The sequence below is a fragment of the Zea mays genome, chromosome 4 (assembly GCF_902167145.1).
Source record: "Zea mays cultivar B73 chromosome 4, Zm-B73-REFERENCE-NAM-5.0, whole genome shotgun sequence".
NCBI lineage: Eukaryota > Viridiplantae > Streptophyta > Magnoliopsida > Poales > Poaceae > Zea > Zea mays.
In genome coordinates this window covers 182,377,284-182,387,800 of record NC_050099.1, presented here as the reverse complement: position 1 = coordinate 182,387,800, position 10,517 = coordinate 182,377,284, and the positions used below count along the sequence as shown (strand labels likewise).

The following is a 10,517-nucleotide window of genomic DNA, read 5'->3' as shown; positions in this document are numbered from 1 at the left end:
TTCTCCGACGAAGAGACTGGTGACCTACTAGGTCGCTGACACAGTCCCTGCCGCTGGGTAGTGGAGCTACTTGCGTCATCGAAGGAGAGAAGGAAGCCGCGCGCTAGAACGCACATGCGGTAGGCTTTAAAAAAATTCGATCGCCAGATCTCACAGGCGAGACACAGGACACAGGCGATTTGACGCAGTTGACAATTCTACTTCGATATCTTTCCAGTTTTTAATATCAAGGAAGAGGGGCAGATGAACTATCATCACACATAAATGGGAAAAAAACAGATGAACTGTTACAATTTAGTCGCAGATGAAAAATAGATGAACTGTACCCGATTTTTAGATCGAGGATGAGGGACAGAGGTTGTGTCCTGGGAGGCAGAAACTTTCGAGTCATATATCTTACTACCCCCGTTCTCGAATATTCGTCGCCGGCTAGTTTATTTTTTAACTAAAACACGACAAAATAAAATAGAATGGAGGAGGTACTTGACAATAAAAAAATATGAACTGTCATCACACATAAATGAGGGGACCAAATAAATGTCATTAGGAACTGGATCAGATGCAGTAGCAACTACTACTGCAAGCTATGCATTCAGTAGCTGCATCCGTTCTCCTTCCCTCCCCATGTCTTGCTGTTAGCATCTGCTTCTTTTAGGAGAGATTACAAAGAACAGATAAGAGAATGCATACATCTTATAAATCAATTAGGACTTGTTCGGTTATTCCCAATACACATGGATTGGATGGGATTGGAAAAAATTATGAAGAAGTTTGACTTGTTTGGGATTTAAACTCATCCAATCCCGCTCAATCCACATGGATTGAGAGCTAACCGAACAAGCCCTTAAATGGAACAAAGCTACATGTGTTCGGTGCAATGTGAGAGCTTAATATAAAAGCTTACATATACAAAAGACATATGCTAAACTCAGATCCTTTTCTATATATCAAAGTTCTATATTTTTAATTTCGTATACAAAAGCCTGCAAACAAAATAATTTAGAGATTATAATTTGTCAAGTCAGTTCAGCTTATATAATTTACCTATACGTACGCTGAAGTTTTGCTAAAATTTCTAGCCATCTGTCCCTTCCAAGGTGTAAGGATTACTGCCATCTTGAACAACTTTTGAACTCTGAAAACAGAGAGAAATACAGAGACCAAAACAGACTGAGAAAATAAAAAAAATGCTTGGTACAACCCTATGTAGTCATTATAGGTTTCCATTAGATACGGACATACGGGCAAAAGAAGATAAAATCAAATTATAGAAGATGGTCCAATGGAAGTGAATAGCAATTACCTATATTAGTGTTTGTATGTTATTACTTATATCTGAGCCAATATATACGACTAAACCAAAGGCAGCCAAAAAAGCAATGCTTGAGGTAGAGTGAGAAAAAAAAAGAGATTGAAAGTAACCATGTTTTGATGAAGACAACAGAACTGACAAAGATGATCTAGCTATCATATTGATGGAGAAAACAGAAAAATGCCCAAGATTTTGTGATATCCATCAGGTTAGAATTTAAGAGCGGAACTAATGGAGATGTTCTAGCTATCCATGAGCAGATCAGCTACATTCATTCTTGGCATGTTTGATAGTGTCCCAAAAAATACCATGCATATTCACAATTTTAATTGATAAGCGAGATTATTCTACACAGTCAACCGAAAACTATGTAATGAAATAAGATGAAACAACCATAGTAAAAAGGGTTACAACTAAAAACAATGGAAAGCAACATTACCTGAGCACGCATTGCAACAGCACGACCACAGCCAACTCCAATAGTTGATCCTTTGTCCTACATTCGACAAAACAAGCAAATTATGTACCATATCACCATTGTTTTTTCTCGCAGTAAGACACTAAGCAGTACAGGAATCATCAGTCACAAAAATAATTAGGCCACCATAACTCAACAACATTGCATCACGAAATAAATCTAGTTTTTCCATTAACTCACTCTGCTTCCTCTGATGAATACATGCTCCAGGTGCGAAATGTCCCCATCTTGCAGATTAATCAACAAAAATGAAGAAAAATACTCAGGGGAACAGAACCCGTGGGGTTCTATCTCGGATCCGAAGGTAGCGCAGGCAGAGAGAGTATACCTTAGCGGTGAAGGTAATGTTCTTGAGCTGGCAATTCTAGTTATCCTCGCACTTGAGTGGACCGTCGGTACACCTCGCCGGTCTTCAACTCCACCGTCACCACGTGACCCGCTGTCTCACGGAGGAACTTCACCAGGATCCTCAGGCTCCTGACTCATCTTCCTCTTTCCGTCTCTCTCTCTCTCGCTGGTTCTCTTCCCCTCTGTGCGCCGCTAAAACCCAGCTCGTAGAAACAGCCAAACATGAGGCGGCACAAGACAAAGCGAGGGACCAATGGCAAAGGGAGATGGAAAGGGAAAACCCGCCCAACAATGGCGCCAAATTGCGGGGTCGAGATCCATCTCTCACCTCCCCATGGCCATCTCGAGCTGCTCCAGCTTTTGAGCGACGTCCGCCATATCCGACGAACGCACCTTGTACCCGAGCGCGGCCAGCAGCTCGTCCACCTCCTCCTGTTCCCCTGTCCCCGCCGCCGCCTCCATCAGTCTTGTCCTTGGAGGAGCCCATGTAGCCGTCGCTCCCACCGGCGTCTTGGTACTCACGCAGTCGCGCTTCAGCTTGGGATTTGGATACAGGGTTGAGAATTGGGAGTTGGGAAGGAAAATGGAAGGGAGAGGAGGGACAGAGATGGCAATAGCCAATAGGGACCGATCCCGTTCTTTCATCAGGGGAGGGAATGAGGACGTTTTTTTTTCTCTGCGAGATATAAACAGTAAAATTTATTCACCAATAGCGATAGATCTCTACGCGTGACTACGTTTTCAAGTATTAGCTAATGATAAAAATAAATAATTATTTTATTAAAATATCATTTATTTTACAAATGTGTTTATTTGATATATACATAATAATTTTTGTATCATTTATATCTGACAATGTTTTACATTAATAACACATGAAGTACATCATAATTATAATTTAATCGGTGCAGAAATCCCCGACAGAGATTTATCCCCACGGGTAATAGGGATGGAGAAAAATATCTCCCACAAACGTCCATGGGATCCTTGTGGGGAATTTTTTTTCGTCACGTGGACGGAAATGAGGAATTAAAACCCGATGAGGATTCCCTATTGCTATCTCTAGAAAAGAAGCGACTGGGGTTGATAGGCGGGGCTTGCGGGCTGTGGCATTGATTGCGCCGCGAGATGTACACGGGTGAGGGAGGGGAATTGGGCCATTGATCGTCGTAGGTGATCGATGATGAGAGATGATCCAAGAAACAGTAAACGTTAGATGTGATTAAGAGATATGAGATAAATGGAGCAATCTGGAGCGTTGGTTTTTATGGAGAAATTTAGCTAGTACATTTGATGAGTGCGTTTAGTGTAGGTTATGAGTGTGGGGTGTTTGATTGTGTAGACATAGCGTTGTTTCAAGTGGTGAGTTTTATAGGATATAGATAGATAGATTTAGTCACTTACTCCAAAATTAATCATTTAATCACTACATCGTCGTCCTTATTCTTGTCGTTCACCGAGGACTCTAGGTTGGGGTGCTGGTTTGGTGACACTATAAGGGCTTATTCGATTATTCCCAATACACATAGATTGCATGGGATTGGAAAAAATTGAGAAAAGGTTTGACTTGTTTGGGATTCAAATCTATCCAATCCCACTTAATCCATATGGATTGAGAGCTAACCGAACAAGCCCTAAGGGTTCGTTCGTTTCTGCTGGAACAGACTAGGATTAAATCTAAATCTCCAAAACTTATAGTAATTATTAAAGTAATCCAAGCTAGATTTATTCCGCCCCTTCATTCCATGCGAAACGAACATGCTCTAAAGGAGAAAATTTCTTAATATTCAATTTTGAGGGTTCCTTTGGATTGATGAAGGATTATTTATTGAATCCTGCGTTCTGTGTTTTTGAATAAATTTCTGTAAAACTTGTATACTATCCAAAATTTATGCGTTCCAAATAAGTCATGAATAACAAGGTATTTCCCCATTACAAAAATTCCCTCCAAAACTCTTGTCACCAAACCAGCCCTCGCTTGAAGGACTTAATGTGTTATTTCTTTGGGGATGGTAATATGTGACACATTTTGGCTAGGTAACATCAGGGGCGGATCTAGGAGGGGGCTGTCGGGGCTGCAGCCCCGGTCGCCCCCCATAATACCTATTTTATGACGTGTCATAATAATACATACTCATCTGTCTTAAAATAGTAGTCGTCATTTTAGGGAATTAGCACATTTATACATTTTTTGATTGATACATGTGTTTTATATATGTATCTAGATTCATCATCATCCATTTGAATATAGACATAAAAACCAAGAGCTAAAAGGACAACTATTTTAGAACGTGTGAGTATATTATAACATAAATACAGCTTATAAAGGTTAACTAAGATAGGCCACAACCTTCTTTATGATCGTGTCATTCAGCACATGTATTTGGCCTCCATCCGTGCCACTAGCACGCTAGGTGGTAGCGCCTGCATCCACGCTAGATCTCGTCCATGCTTCAGCAGTGCAAATCCATGCCACCACACAGGACGCAGTCATGAGCCAGCGTGCACGGCCAATGCACATCTAAAAGTTAGCAGCGTGCCTTCATCCAAACGCAAGGGGATGCAAGCAGCAACATGGCAGGCCTGCTACAGCACGTTAGTACATCAGGCCGAGGACGTCGTCGTAGCACTCACCCTCAAGATGGTCGCTGGTGGCTCCGCCAAACATGCTTTAGCTTATAGCCCCTCCTTTGATCAAATCCTGGATCCGCCCACTCGGTAACATGATACTGTGGAACACTTGTACCCTTTGTCGCCAAGCTTCAAACCAATCGCAAGTTTTTTCCTCAATCATTAATATCTTCCGATGATTTTTCTAACTTTTGAGAGTTTAGTAATCACTTTCTATGGTTTAGGCTCTAGAAAGTTTATTTTTTTTCTGTAGTAAATACGAAAACTAAAACATAGTTTAATTTAATATATATATATATATATATATATATATATATATATATATATATATATATATATATATACACGATATGCATTCCCTTTCTTTTACAAAATCGATCGTCGTGACATTCTCGACCAAAAACTATTTTTAGAAATTTATTTTTTTAAAAAAAATCCCACCCTGACACTTTGCTTGTCCGAACCTGTGTCCAGTGACCCTTCATGCTCTCGATCGAGCTCGTTGCCTCCAGCGGTCCAGCCATAAGCCATGCAAACACGGCAAGATGTGCGCCAGTACAATGACTCCGTCCCCGGCATGCAGATTTGAGATCTGCTAGCTCAGCCAGGGGAGACAGATCCCCTCTGCGATGTGTTGCGTACTTGTGCATGTGCATGCCCGGATCCTATGCTACTACTATACGTACACGTTGATGAACCTGCAGAAAATATTGTTACCGCGAAAAACTTATCACAATTCACAGGACTACAGGAGAACTGATAAAACGTGCTTTGTTGCTCTGACAGCCCTGTGCAGAGTACTTTATAGCTAGTGCAACGTTGCCTTGACACTGACACCTTCCATTGTCGTCCGTGGCAGCCTTATGTCACTTCAGGCCTCTTGTCCGGATCGCTGTTCCAGTTTTTCAGGTGATTTGAAGTACTACCACATCGTCGTGAGCACCATATCATATTTCAGTGCCTTAAATTTGATTAATTATATATATATAAGTACTAATGTTTAAACTATCAAATAAATGATATTAGATTAGTCATAAACATATTTTATAATAAATAAATTTAGTCATCAGAAAATGTTCCCTGGCTCAATGCACTGCGTTCTGTTCATGCAAAAACATTTTGAAATTTCATGGGTTAGAATAATCCGAGTAAAACAAAGAAACGAGCTGCGGCAAATGCACTGGGGCTTCGATGCGCCACCACAAGGACCGCAAGCCAAAGCTGAGCCAACAACAGCCACGGTACGTGGGCAGGACAACATTTAAATTAATTAATGTTTAGAAACGCAACAAAAGAATTCCAGTCGCCACCACTGCACCGCCAGGATGATATGCAACCCCACCACGATGTCCAAGAATCTTGCGTTCCCCATGGTCGACGGATCACAGCCATGTGCGCGCGCCTCTAGCAGCGCTGCACGCTCGGCGGCGGCAGCGGCAGCGGCACGTCCGCCTTGGGCGCAGCGGCGGAGGTTTTCTTCGCGTGCTCGGTGCGTCCGAGCTGGCCTGGGCCGCGCCCGCCGGTCGCGGCGCTCCCGCTCCGCATACGGCCCTTGCCGAGGTGGTACTGGCAGAGAGCGTAGCCCACCAGCGTCGGCTGGCTGCACCGCCACCCGCGCCCGTTCTTCCGGCTGCACCGCGACCCCTCCATCAGCGCGCCTGCAGGGCCCCGCGCGGCCCTCCTCGCGCCGCCGCCGGTATCCTGCTTTGCCTCTTGCTGCTGCCTCGTCGCCTTCGCGCCCGCTGTTGCTGTCGTCGTTGTCGCCACCGCTGCTGCGCCGACGCCGTTGCTGAGACGACGCTCTCCGGCCTGGATCGTCACCGGCTCCGGCACGTGGCAGTCGCGACCATTGTCTAGGCTGCAGCAAAGTAGGTGTAATGTAGCTTTAAGGTTTTGTGTCCGCATGCTGGGTCGTTGGACAGAATAAAATGCGATCAACAACAAAAAAAAAGAAGAAGAAGAAAGAAGCAGCGGCAGAAGCAGTACATATCATATACAGTAACCGTAGCGCTGAGACTAATAAACTCCAAGCACAAAAGGATGCAACTCCTCCAAGCTAGCAGGCATGGATGCAATGCAAAGCACTAATGCCTCCCGACAGAAACAAAAGTGCAATGTGCAAGTGAACTGGACTGTTTCATGCATGATGCGGCGCGCACACAACCGCACATGGACCATGTTTCCCAAAGCAGATCGAGTTGCACTCTTGCACCCATACATTGCACTTGCACTCATACAGATCGAAACACCGAGTTGCACACCCATACAGATCGAAAGAACGTGGACGACGCCGACGCCGACGCGGCGATGCGATCAAGCAAGCAAGGTCCTGATCGAAGTGGCGAATGGAAGAGGTCGCACTGGATAGATAGATGTCGTCGCATGCATGCACATGAGGGTGGCAGTGGCCGGCCGGCTCCACAGTCCACACAGCCTACATGGGTGCATGAGGGCTTTGTCTGGCAATGGCAACATTGGCAAGCAAGCGAGGGCATTAATCGATTGGACTGATGTGTCAAGCTGGCATTGCCCACTATAGTAGTGTGTGAAACAGTGAACCCAAGCCCTGGGCGCTGGGCGCTGGCCCTGCAGATAATAAAAATAAGTGGGGGCCTTGGATCATTTCCTTCCTTTTTTTTTCTGTGTGTTTTTTTCTATTCGTAATTCCCACGGCCGCCATCGCAGGCCCACCCGTACCATTAACCATACTCCCACGAAACGGATGGCACGCAGCACGCACAGGCAGCAGCACTTGCTGTCACGGTTTGCAGTTGGTTCTGCTCATCACATACCTGCTGCGGCCATCTGAAGGCCCCTGTCGTTGCCGTTGTTGCGCACCTAGGCCGCCGCAGCGGCTGCGCTGCTCCACCGCGTCGTCCTGCTCCTGCAACTGCAAAGCAGTAATCCAGGAACATGCGGCCGGTTAGCTAGATCTGCCGTCCAGCCCACACGGCCCGTGGGTGCAATGCAACGGAAGGGAGCTTTTATTTCCCAGGTACGAGACGGGACGGGACGGGGCGACGGACGAGGGACGACCATGTCCTTAACGAATCCCCTCTCGCGTCTGGGAATGCGTACATACGCGGATCGGAATCACAATGAGGAGATGGAGATGGAGCGCGCGTACCTGCGGCAGCAATGCTGGGCGCCGGAGCGCGGAGGAGCGGCTGCGGCCGTCCTCGAGATCCGCGGGTGCGGGGGAATCATTTGTTGCCGGGTGCAAGTGCAACTCCCCCTCCCCTTGCTTGCCCCCCGGGGGCGGAGGAGGACGCTCCTGACGATCTATCGACGACGCACGCGGCGGCGACTGCGGCGCGGCGGATGGATCTGAGGGCAGCAGGTAGGCGAGAGGCTGGCCCGGAGGCCGCCTCCTGATCCTCATGGGCGGGTCTAGCGGAGCGGAGAGAGGGCGGAGTGAGGAGAGATTTGGGGAGCGAGGGTGCAAATCGAAGGAGGGGGTGGTGGTGGGGTGGGGTGGGGTGGCTTGTGTTGTGTTGTGCTGTGTGTGTTGGTTTGGTTCCTTCGTTTTAGTTTTGGTTGGTCTTTTTATGGCTGCACCTCGCTCACGTACGCACTTATTTATGGGAAACAGTAAATGCAATAGAGGTGGTGTGAGATCTTGGTGCAGTTTCGTCTCGCTCCGGCACTCGTCTGTCTCCCTTGCCCTGCCCTTTTGGTTCCATTGGACTTGGGACTTGGGAGGAGAGGCCTGGAGCCTGGAGGGGAAGATGGCGTGAGGGGTTAGTGGTGGGCTGCTTATGTTTTTGCATGCAATGCACTACACGCACTATGTTCCATTATAAAAATTGTTTCAGATGATCAAAACTTATACAAATTAAGTAATCATTTATGGCCGGAATTGTTACAGGCCACGATTCCTTTGGAACCCCGAACACACCCTGATCCATTTTTCTCTATCGGATTTAAAGCGGAGCGGATAATATAAGGACGTGGATGCTACTTTTTCCCCCAATGGTAGAACTAGATAACTATATGCTTGTGAACAATTGGTTTATAACATAGTGTCTCTACTTACAGGTGATAAGTTATTAAGCAATAAGTAATAATATCCTCACAAATTCTGGATTCAAAAATTAGAACATCACACAACCACTTTATAAAACAAGTGTTGTTCTCAACAAGCCGTTTCTTTAATCATGCATTCCTCTTGGTTTCGATCTTGGTAGAGAAGCTACCATATATCCTACTTAAACCATTGGAGAATCTACATAAAGATTACAGATAATTCATATCTATGGGGTTTTTTCTATTCCATATCTTACCATGCATCCACACGCAATAGGATTTAGATTATTTGTATTCTGCATTGATAATAAATTTTTTCCATATCCTCAAATTTTGGATTCAAGTTAGATCAGATCGGAGGATTATTCACACCAATTTCACTCACATCTACCTAGGGAGGAGGTGCCAAGGCAACTAAGATTTGTTCCAGGGGTAGCATTGCTAGGTGTACAAGCAATGAAGCAACATAATATTTTCGCAGCGGCGTTGAGTATGCGCAATGCATTGTATGTGATATCATGTAGAAAGTAAAGCCTCGGTATATACGTACTATACGCTGTTGTGAGAAGACTCGACAAAACAATTGAGAAAGGTTATCTTGTCGATCCAAGATTTAGGGTTGATTTGAGGCTCCAATAAGACTTGCACCGAAAAAACAATTATCTACAGACGTTTACGTGTTGACCACAAAACGACTAGAGATTCACACAAGGACTTTATGTACATATGTATATCCATTGTAATCCGTGTGGGTTGGACTAGACCGATGTAAACTTTAAACTAAATTTCATATCAAATCATTCCAATTCATGTAGATTGAGGTGAATACATACGCATTTAAATAAGGCCTAATTGATGTCGTGTCGACCACGAAACCACTTAACTTTTACGTAACCGAACCCATAGGATGTCATGCTGACCACAAGATCAATTGAATAGGAAAAGGTGTCAAGTTTAATGTTGGCATGAAAGCCAACCTTGTAGTTCTAATTTTTTTTTGGTAGAAAGCCAATGAACGCAACATATTTCTAGTAGCACGGACATGTGTTAACGGATCGACGACAATTGTGAAGAGATCAGCTACATGTAGCCGCGTAGACAATTGCACCATGAAGTTAATTGATATGACATTTTCCGATTTACCTCGGCGACAACGTGCATTCATCCAAACACAAAGTACGGTCGAGCCCGAGCAAGGTGTTGCATTTGCATAGTTGGCATGCCAAGTTGATCAAAACGACTGGTACCCTTTCTTTAGTTTCGACCTATTTTCTCGAAAGTTCAATATTGTAGAGAGTGAGTGAGAGAGGATTGCAGCCATGAGCCTTTTAAAAAAACAAGAAATACAATCAGTGTGCTAGCTATAGTGCAAGGATGGAAGTAGAGTAGTAGAAATGTGAAAATACCTTGATTCCAACAGTTGCATTTGTTATTATGGTGTTAACTCCGTTCTCGAATAATTATCGTCCACTAATTCATTTTGGAACTAAACGACGACAAATAAAAAATAACGAAGGGAGTACTAATTAGATTTGACACGCAAAAAAGGTGTAGTGGTGGCCAGTTTTTGGCCGGACGGCCAGAATGGCGTGCCTAATATAATCGGTAACCTACTACGAGTTACCCACAAGAGCAGGCGAGCAGCAGTGAGCTGTGCTTTAGCGAGTTACTAGCTTGCTGCCATAAAATCCTTAGACCTTAATTAAGCCAGATATGTGCTGC

The 10,517-nt window shown here is 44.8% G+C and overlaps 1 protein-coding gene and 1 pseudogene across 2 annotated transcripts; both read right to left on the bottom strand.

Annotated features, from left to right (window-relative positions):
• Positions 1-241: 241 nt before the first annotated feature.
• On the bottom strand, positions 242-2,700 carry LOC100381819 (uncharacterized; annotated as a pseudogene). Its single transcript, NR_157309.1, has 6 exons — positions 2,467-2,700; positions 2,119-2,330; positions 1,971-2,017; positions 1,752-1,808; positions 1,045-1,135; positions 242-648 (listed from the first exon to the last, which is right to left on the bottom strand). The product of NR_157309.1 is annotated as an uncharacterized protein (transcript).
• A 3,170-nt stretch (positions 2,701-5,870) lies between these two features.
• On the bottom strand, positions 5,871-8,273 carry LOC100277530 (uncharacterized). The gene is made up of 3 exons (NM_001151062.2): positions 7,897-8,273; positions 7,562-7,659; positions 5,871-6,627 (listed from the first exon to the last, which is right to left on the bottom strand). The coding sequence occupies exons 1-3, from the start codon at positions 8,149-8,151 to the stop codon at positions 6,174-6,176; spliced, it is 807 nt and encodes a 268-aa protein (NP_001144534.2). The 5' UTR covers positions 8,152-8,273; the 3' UTR covers positions 5,871-6,173.
• Between the last annotated feature and the right edge of the window lie 2,244 nt (positions 8,274-10,517).